The sequence below is a fragment of the Zalophus californianus genome, chromosome 8 (assembly GCF_009762305.2).
Source record: "Zalophus californianus isolate mZalCal1 chromosome 8, mZalCal1.pri.v2, whole genome shotgun sequence".
Classification (NCBI taxonomy): domain Eukaryota; kingdom Metazoa; phylum Chordata; class Mammalia; order Carnivora; family Otariidae; genus Zalophus; species Zalophus californianus.
This window is the reverse complement of record NC_045602.1, coordinates 40,376,477-40,393,657: the sequence shown is the minus strand read 5'-3', so window position 1 is coordinate 40,393,657 and position 17,181 is coordinate 40,376,477. Positions and strand designations below refer to the sequence as shown.

At 44.1% G+C, this 17,181-nt stretch overlaps 1 protein-coding gene across 1 annotated transcript; it reads left to right on the top strand.

The window, feature by feature from the left end:
• The first annotated feature begins 13,725 nt into the window (after positions 1 to 13,725).
• Positions 13,726 to 14,209, top strand: LOC113938694 (cytochrome c oxidase subunit 8A, mitochondrial-like). Its single transcript, XM_027624215.1, has one exon. It carries the CDS (start codon positions 13,770 to 13,772, stop codon positions 13,977 to 13,979), a length of 210 nt encoding a protein of 69 aa, XP_027480016.1. The 5' UTR covers positions 13,726 to 13,769; the 3' UTR covers positions 13,980 to 14,209.
• Positions 14,210 to 17,181: the final 2,972 nt, after the last annotated feature.

Genomic DNA, 17,181 nt, shown 5'->3' with positions numbered 1-17,181 from the left:
TGGCTCATTCGGTTAAGCATCTGCCTTCAGTTCAGGTCATGATCCCAGGGTCCTGGATTGAGCCCCACATCTGGCTCCCTGCTCAGTGGGGAGCCTGCTTCTCCCTCTCCCTCTGCTCCTCCCCCTGCTGTGTTCTCTTTCTCTCTCTCTGTCTCTCAAATAAAATGAATAAAATCTTTTAAAAAAACATTTTTTCCTATTATAAAATTAATTCGTGTTCTTGTAGAAAACTTGGGAAAGTGTAAGCCAAATAAAAATCATCCCTCATCAGTGCTGTGCTGATAAAAACACTTGATTTATAGTATTAGGCGACTTCTGTGGCATCAATACTCCCACCATGGTCAATTTCAGCCGACTTTCAACCACCTGTATGGCCTCACTAAATGCAGGGTAGGGAAGAGATGTGCACAATGGGCTCTCACACCCCTGCCCCTAAGTCACCAGCTGGCCATAGCCATAGTTTGTGTAGGTGACAATCACACAGTCAGCCACGCAATGGCCCAATGGCCATTTGCTCCCCCTTCTCCTTCAGCCACTTCCACGACAGCATGGGATGTCGTGTCACCTAGTGACTTAGTGCCGGCCAACGAGATTGAAGATAAGTCTTTTCAGGGGAATTTGAGAAAGAAAATGTTCCTCTCTGTTAAATTTAAAGAAGCATACTAATCAGGCCCTTCTCTGCCTCCCTGTTGTTCTCTTGTTTCCTGGCTTTGAATGTGATCTTGTAAGTCGCGCTTGAAGCTGATGCAGCCATCTTGTGACTATGAGGCCAGACGGAGAGTTTTAGAGATGCCAACTCAGCATCTGGACTTTATGCAACTGCTGAACTAAACCCTGGAAATGCCTATTTTCAGATTTCTTAAGTAAAGATAGATATATATATATATATATATATATATATATATATATATATATAATGATTTAAGCCAGGGGTCAGCATGGTTTTTCTGTAAAGAGCCAGATAGTATTATTTTCGACTTTGCAGGCCACACAATGTCTATCACAACTATTTAACTCTGCTGGTGTAGCGTGGAAACAGCCATACACAACACATAAGGAAAGAGTGTGGCTACGCTCTAGTCAAATTTTATTATGGACGTTGAAAATTAAATTTCATATAACCTTAACCTGTCATAACATCTCATTCTTCTTCTTCTTTTAAGAGGCAGAGAGAGGAGACTGTGTGCAAGCAGGAGCAGGGGTCAGAGGGAGAAGGAAAGAGAGAATCTTAAGCAGGCTCCATGCCCAGCACAGAGCCTGATGCGGGGCTTGATCTCATGACCCTGAAATCATGACTTGAACCGAAATCAAGAGTTGGATGCTTAACCAACTGAGCCACCCAGGAGCCCCCTCATTCTTCTTTTTTTTGTTCAATCACTTAAAAATGTAAAAACCATTCTTGGTTCACAGGTTCTACAAAAACAAGTGACAGGCCAGATTTGCCTTGCTGGCCAGTTTGCTCATTCCAGGTTCAAGTCCCCACTAGTTGGGTATTCTGTTACCACAACCAAAAGCAGTGCTGGTCCTAGTTTACAAAAGACTGTCCTCAAACACACATATACTGAGTCTCATCCACTTTCAATCCCAGGAGTCAGAGAGGCAGTGCCTATGCGCCCCTTGTTGAAGTTCCTTGACATTCATCAACATGTGCCAGAAAATATACTGAACATGTTGAGACTGGGAAAACATAATTTGGGGTGTAAATTGAGGCTTGGATATGCAAAAGTGTGTCTGGCAGCTTATTTGCCTGGGTGACTGAGCAGACTTCTGGGAAAGCTCTCCTCCCAAAAATGGGACCAGCCTGGGCCAGGCAAGAGCTGTTGGAGGAGAGTCATGTTCGTTGGAGGAGAGAGGCACCGTGTGTCAGGTTAGAAATAAAAAAAAAAAAAATAGAGAAACATTTTTATTTTTCAAGTTGGTGTGGCCATAAGTGGCTTTAGGATCCCTCTGACAAATGTAACACAATAGGGATGAACAGGTCTTTCCCCATTTTGCAATAGAACAATGTGCCATGTTGGCATCACAAAATGCCAGTATCTCCTGGAACCTAGTGGTGCCCAGAAGATATCCGGCGGGAGACTTGGGGCAGCCCTAATGCCAGAGAAGGGCCCATGTATTCCTAAGTCCTTGTGAGCCACCCCTAAAGACTCCCAGAAATTCTTGATGAGCACTTTGCAGGGCAACCTTCTTCCTCAAGGCAGTGTTTCTCCCATGGCTTTCCCATTCAGTGCCCTCTCGGAGACTTCCCCCTGTCCCTCTTCCTGCTCCAGCTGGTGTGTGTAGACTATCCTCTCTCTTATCTAATCCAATAGCAGCAGAGACTCGAACGTTTCCTGTGGACACCAGCTCCTACCCCAGGAGCTGTGATGGCCCCTTTCTAGTCCTGGCCCCTCCCTCTCGTTTCTGCCCTCATTGTGATGACCAACAAGATGGGGAGAATAAAAAGAGCCTCAGATTTCAATCTCCTATTTCCTAGCTGTAGTACATCCTGAGGAACTATTCCTCTAGAGTCCCTTTCCTAGGGACTGCCCGTCCCCATCTCCGTGACCATGGGAGCCGCCATGTTAGTAAAATATGACTCTACACCCACCACACTATTGGTCCCTCCCGCACCAGCCATGGCCTCTACGCTCCTTGCCAAAGTTAATGGGTTTAGGAGGGACACGTGGCTCAAACTGGACTAATGCTCACTTCCTAGGGATTGGGAGAAGCAAGTGTGTTTCCCTGCATAAAATTTTAAACAACGAAAGTCAGCAGAAATCAATATTTCCCTCCTGAAATCCATTAAAACGGCAGTGGAGGAATTTGTGAAAAGGCATAAATGAACAAGAACAAAGAGAATCTGGGAGGAGACAGAGGAACAAAATGGAACCTAGAAAGTAGATGGTTGAATGGTAACTGAGAAGACCTGAGAAAGCTGAATCATAAACCAAAAAACAAACAAGACGCTACCCGTTTACACCACAGAACCCCCAGGAGCTTGAGATAGGAGGCAGCAGGTACCACTCACTTGGAGTAAGGTTAAAGGTGAGCATAAAAACAGGAGGACTGATTAAATGTTGATTTAAGAAGCAATTAGACCCCCAACCCCTCCTCCACTGCCCTTAGTGAGTGGCCATCCCTCCTCTACCCCAGCGGGAGACACTAGAGACTTCCACTAGGAAAGGATAAAAACAGGTTTTCTGGAGTGGGAGACATCAGTCACAGTTGAGGGCGTAGGGGGCATACTGGAAACAGGGGGCTTAAGCAGGAACATCCTACATAGTGAACGAGGAGACCACCACCTCTCTTTCCCCATTCCACAATCAGAACACTGACAGACTTATTCCCTCTGAGCATGAGACTGGCAGAAACTTTTCTGCAAAATCTGACCAAGCCCAAGAAAAAAACCTAGAGATACGGACATCAGTGGTTTCCCAATGAACTGGCCCAGCCTGATCACGCTGCACTTAAGTCCCAATGTGGCAAGCCCCACATACGTATACGGGGTTTCTTTTTTTAATTAATTTTATTATGTTATGTTAGTCACCATACAGTACATCAGTATATGGGGTTTCTAATGCACTTTCCTGTGCCCCACTCTTAAATATGTGCGCAGCCAAGACATCCCCAGGATGATGGTCAAATGAGACCCCATGACTACCCTACATAGCAGTCCTAAAGAGCGGTCCACACAAGACAGGATCAGGTCAAAGGCACTGGAGAGATTTCTTCAAGATGATGAAACTGATGGAACATCCATTGCTTGAACATGATGAGAGATTTATACCACTCTGGGGGGAGGGAGGAGTTTGAGACTGGATTAACAAGAAGTATGTAGAAAACCAGGCAAATGAAAAAACAAGACATTAGTTACTCTAAGGAAGATAGAATTGTGAAGGAAAGGGGACGTAATTCGCTGGGACGATGAAAGGCTTGGGATGTGCGTGTGAAGGGGTGACGGGCTGCGGTCTGTGGGAAGTCGTCCTCACCGTCCATCATAAGAAGTCAATATCGAGCATCTGAAATTCTTCCATGGGTGCCAGGGGCAACCCGACTGGCATTCTGATAAATTCTCCCTTTTTTGCTTAAACTTGTCAGAGTTGTTTTTTATTGCTTAAATCTGAAAGAATCGCAGCGAAAACGTTAGTCACAGCATCTTTGCTTGTCACTTCCCCCTAGGCCTGGGGCTCCCTGCCCATTTAGCAAGGCCCTATTCTTTGATTCTGTGCACCTTTCAGCAGTCCACCTCTTCATCTCCTCTCCTCCTACTCAGCCTTTCCACCAGCTCTCTGCCACACCCACTCACCAAAAGGAAACTTCCTTTGCGGGTGTGCGCCCTGGCCCACATTGTGTCAACACTCAAAGATGTTGACAAACCCTGCCTGGAGGACGGCCTGCTGAGGCAATCCCTGGGGGAAGGGCCTGGGGGAGAACAGAGCCCACTTTCCAGGATGTGGGTGTGATTCCGCTGCTCCCCAGTCCTGGACTTTCAGCTTTGATCATCTCCACTTTTTTTTTTTTAATATTTTATTTATGGGCGTCTGGGTGGCTCCGTTGTTAGGTGTCTGCCTTCGGCTCGGGTCATGATCCCGGGGTCCTGGGATCGAGCCCCGCATTGGGCTCCCTGCTCCGCGGGAAGCCTGCTTCTCCCTCTCCCACTCCCGCTGCTTGTGTTCCTGCTCTCGTTCTCTCTCTCTCTCTCTGTCAAATAAATAAGTAAATAAATCTTTAAAAAAAATAAAATATTTTATTTACTTATTTGACAGAGAGAAAGCAAGACAGCACAAGCAGGGGGAGCGGCAGAGGGAGAAGCAGGCTCCCCGCTGAGCAGGGAGCCCGATGCGGACTTCATCCCAGGACCCTGGGACCATGACCGGAGCCGAAGGCAGACATTTAACGGACTGAGCCACCCAGGTGTCCCTATTTCCCTTCTATTTGAAGGACACTTCCAGAAAGTCCCCTATAATACTTCCACTAACATTTTAATGTACTGAACTTAATGACATAGGCACACCTGGCTACAAAGGAATCTAGAAAATATCTTTTAGTTGGGTGGATTGCTGCCCCGAATGGGATCACTAATGAATGCGGAGGCAGGCGACAAGCAGTTTCGGCTACAAACACTGACTGTGGCAGGTGCTTCCAGGCCCAAGAACTACATGAAGACAACACAGTCCTTAAGGAATTCACACATTTTAGGAAAATGCTAATAATCAACGGAATATTCTACCATTAAAAAAAAAACACATTTTGTAAAGATGTGAATAAAGAATTCTGGGAGGAGAAATGAGGTAGCGATGAGTTAACTAGAGAGCCAGGGAAAGATTCATAGAGAAGGTGACCACAGAACTGGGCCTTCAAGGGAAGAGAATTCAGAGAGGAGAAAGCGATCTAGGTGCAGGAAAGAGCATGCACACAGGAAAGCATTAAAACAGGTGGGTTCTTGGCCAGGGGCAGGGGAGGGGGTTTTGATTCATTTTACATTCCTTAAAATAGGGTCATCAGAGTCCTGGTGGAAGGTAAAGCCAAAATAAGGTGGTAAAGGGCCAAAACCTCCACTGAAAGGATTCTAGAGGGATTGGGAAGCCCTGAAGGTTTGTAAGGCAGGGATATCGTGGGGTCAGATCTTTATGTTCAAAAGAGAACCATGGAATGTGAGAATTAATGAGCTAAAAGAGGAGAGCGTGGGAAGCGAGGCGACCAGCTAAGACGCAAGCTAATTGTTTAAGTGATATGCCCTAAGGACCTGAATGAGGCAGGGTAGTACAGGGGTTTGGGGAGAGGTTGGTTTTGAGAAACAAAAGTTGGCTTATCACAGGTTTTAAGGAGAGTGAGAAAGAGGCCGAGACCCCTAGAAGACTCTGCAGCGTCTAGTTAATCCGTCAGTGGCATTGGATTCCCGGTCTCTTCTACCCCATTAAACAAGGTGCCTGGCGCTGCTCTCCTTCCTGTCCTCGGGGGGCCTCCTGTCTGGGAGGGCGGGGTACCAATTAACTGAGCAATTTAAACACAATGTGGTGTCAAGTATAAGCACGCCCTGTGTGGAGCTGGCTCCTGCAGAGCAGTATGGGGGAACCGGGAGGTGAAGGACAGGCAAGGCACGGGAATTAGGGCTAGATCTGCCCACGGGGGTGGAGCCACGTGGACGCTTTAGCCGGCCAGTCTCCAGGGGCCTGCGTTAGAGTCTAAGTCTTCAGTTAGTGAGAGTATTTCCCCAGGCACCCGAGAAGAAAGTTCAGAGTTCATCTGGCCTAGAATAATACCCCGTGGGAAGGCCTGACCTTTCTTCCCTGAAGTGCAGGTGGGGATGCGTAACTAGCTAGGACTTTCTGGAAGGCAACCCAGCAATAAATATAAAGTACCTTGGGAATATACATTCCCTTGACCCAGTGACTCTTCTAGGAATCTACCTCAGAGAAATAATTAAGGATGTAAGCAAACTGTTTATAGTAGCAAAAAATTGGAAATGACCTTATTGTCTAACAATTGAGAATTTGCCAAGTAGAATCCTATTTAGCCATTAACATCCACTGTGGTCATTTTTTTTTTCTTTTAAGTAATCTCTACCCCCAACGTGAGGCTCGAACTCACAACCCTGAGATCAAGAGTTGAGTTGCATGTTCTGCTGACTGAGCCAGGCAAGTGCCCCTTATTTCACTTTTCAAATCAACTCCACTCAGGTAATGCATCTACTGTAATATATTTAATCATAATCTGCAATGTATATTGTATTTTCAGGGATTGAATTATTAGTGTGTTTTTACGATAGCCAATTATATTTCTAATATAACTGAACTGGAGTATATTGTTTTAGTATATGGGTTAAATCATTATACTTAAATCATTATACTTTTTTTTTTTTAAGATTTTATCTATGTATCTGAGAGGAGGGAGAGAGCACAAGCAGGGGGAGTGGCAGAGGGAGAGGGAAAGGGAGAAACAAACTCTTCTGCTGAGCAAGGAAACCGACATGGGGCTTGATCCCAGGACCCTGAGATCATGACCTGAACCCAAGGCAGATGCTCAACTGACTGGGCCACCCAGGCGCCCCAAATCATTATACTTTTAAGGTCAAAAACAGATTAATGAAGTACATTACAAATACATTTGTGAAATTGTGATACCTTGGAATAGCAATAGACAAATACCCAGGAAATCTAACAATCCAGAATTTCTAAGTATCTGGCACGTTCCAAGTCAGATCTATGCTTGGTTATTGAACTTTTACTGTATTATAAAAATTTGGAGTATGCCAAAAATTGTCAAGAAGAAAAGTAAAAAACAAAAATAAATTTGGTCCCAATTCCACCACTCAGACACAATTAACTGTTGACATGTAGGGACCATCATTCCAGATGTTTCTATCTACAAATACACAGATAAGAATGAGAATAAAAGAAAGTGTGTGTTTGTGTCTGTGTAGGTGAAAAAAAGAGAAATAGTTTTACAAAGAATGGAAATACCCACAATAGCATTACCCCCCCCCCCAAGTGGGATCACATTTTTCTTTTCAATAAAAAAGCGTGACATTTGTCAGGAGGGAAAAACTTGAAGGAATTCATGAACTTCAGAAAATATTTCTTGACACCAAGAAATACAGGTTCCTAAAAATAGCACTTTAAATTAAGAAAAATGACGACATTAAGAGTCCTGAGTCATTTTTACAAGACCAGTGCTCTAACCCCTGGAGAGTCTTGAGTCATTTTTAAAAGCATGTTTCACCTTTAGACAATGTCAGTTGACTTCCAGCCAACAAACATGAGGACATTAACACACTTCTACTTTTTCCCATTTCCTCTTACCTTGCTTCCCCCTAATTTTGTTGGTTGTATCATTTTCACCTAGGAAAGGTTAATAATATTTACATTCCATTCTTTTACCACAATTCCCACAGTTGTCTGGTTGGCTCTGTGTCTAAATGGAACTGGTGCTCATTATTGTTCTTTTTCCATGACTTCTCCATTCCTATGTTCGGAGTCATCTCTTCATTGGTGGGGGTTTTGTCATCAAGTAGTCTGTTTTCCTACAGACCTCATTGGATTCTTGCATGCTTCAAAGGGTCTGTGTCATTATACTTAAAGGGCACACTGAACAAAAATTCTTGGGTTATTCTTTTCCTCAGATCTTTCCAGACATTGCTCCTTTGTCTTCTGACATTGAGTGTTGCTTTGGGGGAAGCCAAAGGCTAACTGACTTTTATTCCTTGTGCATGACTTGCTTCTTCTCCTTGGATATATTTAAGATTCTCTCTTTCGCTCTGAAATTCAGCAATTTCACCAATATATACTTTAATCAGTGTATTGTTTAGGGTAGAAAATTCAGACACAAACCCAAAATAACGGTGGCTTTAAAAGAGAGAAATGTGTTTCTCATTTAATGATGTAAACCGATATAGTAGCAATTCTCTGATGAAATTGTCAGGGGTTCAGGCTCTTTCTATTTCGTTGCTTTATCACCCCTAGGGTGTTGTCCTCGTCCAAGGACCAAGATGCATACTCTAGCCAATAGGAAGGAGGAAAGAGAAAGAGATCACACTCCCTCCCTTTAAGGATGTACCCAGATGTTGCGCACAGTAATCTTTTGTTCACATCCCACTGGACGGCACTTGGTCATATGACCCTACCTGACCGCAGGAATACTGGAAATACAGTCTTCATTCTTGGTGACTAAATATCCCGCTAAAAACGTTCCCCTATAATGGAAAAAGGGAGAATGAACACTGAAGAAAATCTAGCAAATTTGGCTATGATCAATCTGTATCAGTTTTTTCCTGGGGTATGGTCTATCTTTTCAACCTGTAGATTCAAATCTTTATTTCAGGAGAACTTCTAGAACATCTGTGACGATTTTTTTCTGTTCCATTTATTGCATTTTCTACTTTAGGAACGCCAAGTACCCAGCTTTTGTACTCTGTACGTCTTTCTTATTTGAACTTTGCATTTGTATCCATCCTACATGTCTTGGTACTAATCCTCCTTCCTCCAAATATTTTACAATGCTTTCTTTCTGTTTCATTTTCTTTTCATTTGTGTTCTCAATTGTATTCAGTCAGAAAACTTTTTTCAATTATATTTATTCCGGTTCTTACTGTTTCTACGGGTGTATGTATCTCTGTGATATTACTATTTTTTTCCTTTCTTTCTGAACTAGGCCAGCCTACTTTTCATCTCCTTCTGTGGCCTTGGAACCTCTTCGCACTCTTGCATCTTTTCTCTGAGCTCTCTTGTCAAAGAGAGACTGTTTCACCCCACACTCTTTAAGATCATGGAGAATTATTTGTTGGACTCCGTTTCCTGAAGTAATCCCTCTTCTGATGTATGTTTTTCATCTGCTTTTTGCTTATGTATCTCTCCTCTTTTTTTCAGGAGATGAAGGCCATTTATGGTGTAGGAGCGGAGTGACAGAAAGTGGTTGGAGTTTCCACCATTCAGGAGACAGACTTCCTCTTTTCTTTCTTCTTCTGTTTCTTTTGCCCCATGGTTAACATTTTGGTATATATACTTCCAGAGAGATGTGTACATGATAAGATGACAATATACGTTCTCTTCTGCGGTCTGTTTTCTTCATGTCATATATGTTTTGTTTTGTTTTTAAGATTTTATCTATTTGACAGAGAGAGAGACACAGTGAGAGAGGGAACGCAAGCAGGGGGAGTGGGAGAGGGAGAAGCAGGCCTCCCGCCGAGCAGGGAGCCCGATGCGGGGATCGATCCCAGGACCCTGGGATCATGACCTGAGCCGAAGGCAGACGCTTAACAACTGAGCCACCGAGGCGCCCCCATGTCATACATGTTTTTATGTCATGAAATATATTTCTCCCACATTATTTAAGTAGTTGCATTGCATTCCACTGGCATGATATAGCATATTTTTTTAACCCAATCTCTTGGCAGACTTTTCCATTGTTTCCAGTAATTCACTATTTTAACCAAACTGATGCATAATTTAAAATCTCTTATTTTGACTCTCTGGACTTAAAGCTAAAGTTGTGGAGGATCTCACAGGTTTTCACTTTTTCCTTTCCTTCTTTCGTTGAGATATAATTCACCTGCCATTAAAGCTACCCTTTTAAAATGTACAGTCCACTGGTCTTCAGTACATTCAGAGTTGTGCAACCATCACTGCTATCTGTTTCCAGAACATTTTCATCACCTCAAACAAAGAAACACCGTATCCATTAGCAGTCACCCCCGTCCCCCTCTCCTAGCTCCTGGCAACCTCTAATCGACTTTCTGTCTCTGCATTTGCCTCTTGTGGACATTGAATATAAATGTAATTATAAAGTAAGTTCTCCTTTGTGATTGGCTACTTTCACTTAGCATAATGCTTTTAAGGTTGGCTCATGTTGTAGCATATATCAGTACTTTATTCCTTTTTATAGCCAAATAATACTTCATTGTATGAATACACCACATTTTATTTCTCCATTCATCAGTTGATGGACACGTGGGTTGTTTACACCTTTTGGCTATGATGAGTAAGCTGCTATGAACATTCGTGTACAAGTTTTTGTGGACTTACATTTTTAATTCTCATAGGCGTGTACCCACTAGTGGAATTGTGGGGTCATATGAGAAGGTGAACTTACCCTTGATCCTCGTGTTTCTAATTCCACATGACATCACCGGTCCCTTTGCAATGTGTGCCCCCAAGTAAAGAGCCTTTCAGATTTAGTTCCTACAGACACTGAATCTATAGTTTCCTGCTTGGGTTGGTGGTCACCTTGCCTTAAGGAGTGGAAGAAAAGGACTAAGCTCTGGGCGCCTGGGTGGCTCAGTTGGTTAAGCAACTGCCTTCAGCTCAGGTCATGATCCTGGAGTCCCGGGATCGAGTCCCACATCAGGCTCCCTGCTCTGCGGGGAGTCTGCTTCTCCCTCTGACCCTCTTCCCTCTCGTGCTCTCTATCTCTCATTCTCTCTCTCTCAAATAAATAATAAAATAAAATCTTTTTTAAAAAAGAAAAGGCCTAAGCTCTAATACTCAGCTGTTTTCACCCTATGCATCGCCCCCACCTTACACAGTATCTGGTGCCTTGACGGCCTCTGCAGACACTTTAAGCCAGAACTTCCCCCACTTTGCTAATTTAGTTGCCTCTCACTCCTTCAGGGGCTAGGCCCCTTTTATATTTCTTCATTGTCATTTCATTAGGGTTTTGGGGAGGAAAGGCTATAAATACCAGCTTGTTTAACTGGAAGTTGTACTAATTATGCACAAGTCTTTCTGATTATTGTTCATCTTTGAAAGAGACCGGCTTTGTTAAAAATTAGTTGAGAGAAAGATGAGGCCAGTGATCTGGACAGTCGATGTTCCTTGAACGCTGCCACCAAATCTGTTTTGCCTTTGTCTGGGGCCATATTCTCCCAGTTTTCAGGATGTGGGAAGTCAGTGTGGTGACACTCCCTAAGATAGGCTTTGTCTTAGTCTGTTTGGGCTGCTATAAAAAAAACACCACCAACTAGGTGCTTAAACAATGACATTGATTTCTCACTGTTCTGGAGGTTGGGAAGTTCAAGATCAAGGTGCCGGCAGATTTGGTGTCTGGGAAGATCCCACTTGGTTCGTAGATGGACATCTTTGTGCTGTATCCATATGTGGTATAAAGGATGAGAGAGTTCTCTGGGATCTCTTATTTTTTTTTTAAATTTTTTAAAGATTTTATTTATTTATTTGACAGAGAGAGTAAGAGAGCACAAGCAGGGGGAGCAGTAGAAGGAGAGGGAAAAGCAGGCTTCCTGCAGAGCAGAGAGCCTGATGTGGGACTCAGTCCCAGGACCCTGGGATCATGACCTGAGCCGAAGGCAGATGCCTAACCATCTGAGCTGCCCAGGTGCCCTGGGATCTCTTTTAAAATGGCACTAATCCCATTCAGGACGGTTTCCCCTTCATGATCTAATCACCTCCCAAAGGCTCATCATCAACTTGGGGATTAAGTTTCAACATAGGAATTTTGAGGGGACACAAACATTCAGGGTATACCAGGCTTTCTGATAATTACTGTCTCCTCTTTCCCCCTCCCTATCTCTCCTTACTTCCAGCAGATTCCCTCAGGTAGGAGGCTGGGACGTAGATAATAAATATGGCACTTATACCTGGCTTCTCCATTATTTCCACCCTCCTACTGCCTACACCCTTTCTACAGCCTGCCTACACCCTACCTACATTCTGCCTACATCCTGCCACACCCTGATGGAGTTACTTTTCTGGAGTCATTCCAGATGCTTTTCTTACGGTTCCAAACAATGAACCATAAGATGGGCTTTCCTGGGGCACCTGGATGGCACAATCAGTTAAGCATCTGACTCTTGGTTTCAGCTCAGGTCGTGATCTCTGTTGTGAGATCGAGCCCCAAGTCAGGCTCCGCAATCGGTGTGGCATCTGCTTGAGATTCTCTCTCTCCCTCTGCCCCTCCTGCTCATGCTCTCTCTCAAATAAATAAGTCCTTGTTTTTTTTTTTTTAAAGATTTTATTTATTTGTGTGTGAGAGAGAGAGTGCGCACACAAGCAGGGGGAGTGGCATAGGGAGAGGGAGAAGCAGGCTCCCTACTGAGCAAGGAGCCCAACTCGGTACTCAATCCCAGGACCCTGGATTCACGACCTGAGCACAAGGCAGATGCTTAACTGACTGAGCCACCCAGGCATCCCAATAAGTAAATCTTTAAAAACAACAACAACAAAAAGATGGGCTTTCCAGAACAGTGCCCTTACCTTTATACTTGGCAGTCTACAGCTTCTTTGCGTCACTGAAGTTGGAGACAGGTACAAGAATGTTCAACACTGTCTGTAATAACAAAAAGCTGTAAACAAATGACAGCGACCAGGAGGGTGGATAAATACAGGGTCACATATTCACACAAGGGAATGCAATTCATCAATAAAAATGAGTGAATGAGGGGCGCCTGGCTGGTTCTGTCGGTAGAGCGTGTGACTCTTGATCTTGGGGTCATGAGTTCAAGCCCCATGCTGGGTGTAGAGATTACTTAAATAAAATAAATGAACTGAAAAAACAAAAAAGAGTGAACCATATAGCTGCACACAGCACCGTAGATGGGTCTTAAAAACACACAGTTGAGTGAGAAGAAAAGTAAGTCACGGAAGAATATATACGCTGTGATTTCCATAAATGCAAAAACTCCCTCAACTTAAAATATATTGTGTAGGAAAATAAACATGAGGGACAAATCTCTGAAGAAAAAGAAGGGAATGATTAAGTCACAATTCAGGATAGTAGTTACTGCTCGGAGGGAGAGGAAGGGGTGTGACGGGGCGAGTCCACACAAGACCTTCTAAGCACTACTGAAATCAGGTTTTTTAAAAACAGGTTGGTAGGTACATGTGTTCATTTTACTGTGATTAGTTGAATTGTTCATGTACATTAAGTACATTCTTTTGTTAGCATGTACTTTCATAATAAAAGATGGAGTGATTGTTCCCTTTTTTCTCATCTCATCTTTTAAAAGATGGAGTTGTTTCTCTTTTTCATTCTTTGGAGGGTTTTTGGGTGGGGAGAGGAGTAAAAAATGCCTCTCCCCATCTTTATCAATGACTCTTTCCCCAGGGATTTGAATAATTTTCATGCCTAGCTGTGTAAAGATATGGGCCATTATAGAGCTTGGGTTTCCATGTAACATTGAAGAAAAAGTCCCCGGAGAACTGACATCAAGAAGTTTTGTGACTTCCAAGATTGTTTCTTTCTGAAACCCTTGAGAGGAAAATGGCTTTAATTCAGAAAATGGCTCGGACTTCCCAACCTTTGGCAGTAGCTGGCAACTGTCGTCATTCCGTGAGGTCATGTCTTTGTCGACGGCGCAGCTGCTCAGGGACCTGACAGGTCTCACCTGGAGGCTCCCGGTGCAGTGTGCCCAGATCCATTCCAAGCCTCCGTGGGAGGAGCTTGGGACCATGGATGTTGCCGTTGGGCTTGCCTCCTGCATCCTGTGTTTCCTCCTGCCATCGGGCTGGGTCCTGTCACATCTGGAGAGCTACAAGAAGCAGGAGTGAAGGGGGCTGTCCTGTCCCTCACTCTGTGACCTGACCACCCCTGGCCTCTCCTGATCATGTCTGCTGCATCCCTGGCCAGTCTTCCCGGGATCATGTCCTTCAATTACAATGACCTCTTCTGCAGTCATGACCTCTCCATTTCTCCATGGTGACATCCGGGGACCACATATATTGGTTTATAAGGCCCTACTTGGTAGGGCCCTCCTTATAACAATAAAGTCTATTTAAACTTGAAAAAAAATTTCAGAAAATGGCTCAGGCACTTGTCTGGAGGGACAGTAAGGCAGGGTTGCTGCAACAGTGACAAAGGAAGTAGCTAGGGGGACTTCACCTCTGCCTGGGCCTCCGTGACTCCCAGAAAGAGAAGGGGGGGACAGGTGGTCTAGGTGAGCAGTCGCTGGCCCAAGGTGAGACCTGCTTGAGCAGATACCCAGTGGACCTATGCCCACCTCACACGGCATGATGCCTGCAGGAAGGGTGGATATTTTTTCCCACTCAGGAGCTCCAGATCTGTTCATGCCACAACAAATCTTGAGTTGAGCTGTGAGTGCTCAAAGCCATGGCCCGAAAGAGCCTTCATGTTAGAACTTGGTGGAAAGACAGGGGTAGGGGTGGTGCACATGCCAAGAGAGGTCAGTGGAATCAGGCAGTGCCTGGGAGGGAATTTGGACCTTATCCTGAGCAATGAAGAGCTGTTAAAAGGGTTTAAGCCAGGAAGAGACAGGATAAGATTTGATTGAGAAAGCATGTAATTTTAAAAATGCTGGTAAGACTTCAACAATTTATTTAAAGGAATAAACTGCATTAATCACATCAGCATCTACATCGATTATAATGATGTCCATATGTGGGTAAAATATGCTTTCACTCTGTGAGAGAGGGAAATCCTGATGCACATCAGGAGTCAGAGACACTTTAGGCAGCCCTCTCGGGTCCCCTCCCTCTTCAGAAGCTTCGTACTCTCAATAAACTTTGCTTTGCAAAAAAAAAAAAAAAGGATTCAGAGACCCTTTGCCAGACTCTGTGCCCACAACTTACACCCCCCTGAGGCTCCGGGCTCACAGGGTAAGCACTGCCAGTCCAGTTAATGTTAACGCTAAACTGTTCTTGCCAGCAATTAGCAACAATTTCAGCTTCTTTCCTTAGGTTAAGCCCACGTCCCCAACCTAGGAGGAATGCTTGCTTTCTCATCTGCGGTAAAGGACACACATCTAAGGTGCATGCCCTGCTGTTGCTTTCAACCACTTAAGTATGTGCAAAAAAATAAGGGAGGAACGAATGCCCAACATGTATCTATACCAATTAGGACTGTTAGCAAAACTAATAAATAGTATTAGGACGCCAGTTTCGAATTTGCTTGCCTCTTTTATCCTCACAACATCAGCAGAGGTGGATGCCGCTGTTGCAATTGGAATTAACGACTTAATTATGTAATCTCTGTTTAGTATCCAGGTCCTGTGAAAAGTTCAATGAAGGCAGGGGACATGTCTGTCGCGTTTGCCCTTGTATGCCTGGTGCCTTGAAGAGTGCCTGGCATGCATCCAACATTCAAAATGTATTTTTTGAGTCCTCTTTTATAAGTGAGGACACCAAGGCTTAGAATTGTTAAATAGCTTACCAACTATTAGGTCACCAGCTAATCCAAACTCACATCTGTTGGATTTCATCTTCTTACTGGCTCCCACATAGTCTAAGGTTTTATAAGGATCACATAGCTTGGTCAAGTTTCTAGCTATTAAATAGAAAGCTATTGAAAGATTCATTAACACCTTTTGAAAGGTCGTAGACATTTTCAGAACATAAAGCAGAATTCAGAGGTGGGCTGCAGTGGAATGGTTATGTTTAAACTTGCTATGTTTCATGAAGATATGACATTGAGAAATTCACACCTGACATTTGAGAATAAAAAGCTGGCTTAGAACTTGGAGGAAGTATTGTTGGGTATTTGCTCAGCTAAATCTTCCTAAGCTTGTTATCAATAAAGAAGGTGTTTTTATTAAAATAGAGATCATGGGGCACCTGGGTGGCTCAGTCGTTAAGCGTCTGCCTTCGGCTCAGGTCATGATCCCAGGGTCCTGGGATCAAGCCCCGCATCGGGCTCCCTGCTCAATGGGAAGCCTGCTTCTCCCTCTCCCACTCCCCCTGCTTGTGCTCCCTCTCTCACTGTGTCTCTCTCTCTGTCAAAAAAATAAATAAAATCTTAAAAAATAATTAAATAAAATAGAGATAATTATGATTTTATAGCCTTTATCCTTAACTGCTACCTTTCTTGGAGGAGGGTTCCCATTGTCATGGGCCACTTGGCATTCATCATTCTTACCTTGCTTGTCTGAAATTGTTGCCCAAGGAGGCCCGAGTCCTGATTCCAGCCCCTGCCTCACACCTGGCCTGGCCTGGGCACACACTGCCTGTTAAATATTCAATACTCCAAGGCCTGTGAAAGAAGCATAGGAAAATAAGATTACCATTTCCCATAGGAAGGATATTGAAGCAATTGTGCAAGCTACCTATGACGAGAGAGGGAAGTTAAGTCTCTGGGAATGGCTCCATTGGGAGTAAATAACAAGTCCCGGCCTATTCTCATTTCATCCCACTTCTAGGCAGGAGTCTAGGCCAAGTAGGCTTTCAGCCAGACAGTGCAAGAACAAGTGATGTGTGAACGTGCAGGTATTGCCCCGCTCGAGAGACCGGCCCAGATCTTGTCTTTTCTCTGGGTTCCATCATCCAGAGTGTGGCTGGAAGGGAAACCGCAAACAACAGCCTAAGACTTCACATGTTCTCTCTTCGCTGCAGCAAGGGTAGAGGTCAGGGTGCAAAGGTCTCAGAAACTTGGATTCCATGGATCTTAGAAACTAACATTGGCATAGATTTTGATGGTCTCTGAGTCATCTCTGATGTGCAAAGTGTTTTCACATACACTTTCCTGCTGAAGTCGATAGACCAATATTATTATTCCCAAATTGGAGACAAACAAAGGGATTATGGTACTCATCTAAAACCACGGCATTGCCACCAAAACCCGCTTCCTGTGGACTCATGCTCAGTCATGTTGTTTGCTTTTTCTGCCCTTTCAAGCCAATCATTTCCCGCCTTTTTTTTTTTTTTAAAGATTTTATTTATTTATTTGACAGAGAGAGAGAGAGACACAGCGAGAGAGGGAACACAAGCAGGGGGGAGTGGGAGAGGGAGAAGCAGGCTTCCC

What these genes read in the sequence shown, in the direction of transcription:
- LOC113938694 (XM_027624215.1), top strand. Translation starts at nt 13,770, where the DNA reads ATGTCTTTGTCGACGGCGCAGCTGCTCAGGGACCTGACAGGTCTCACC.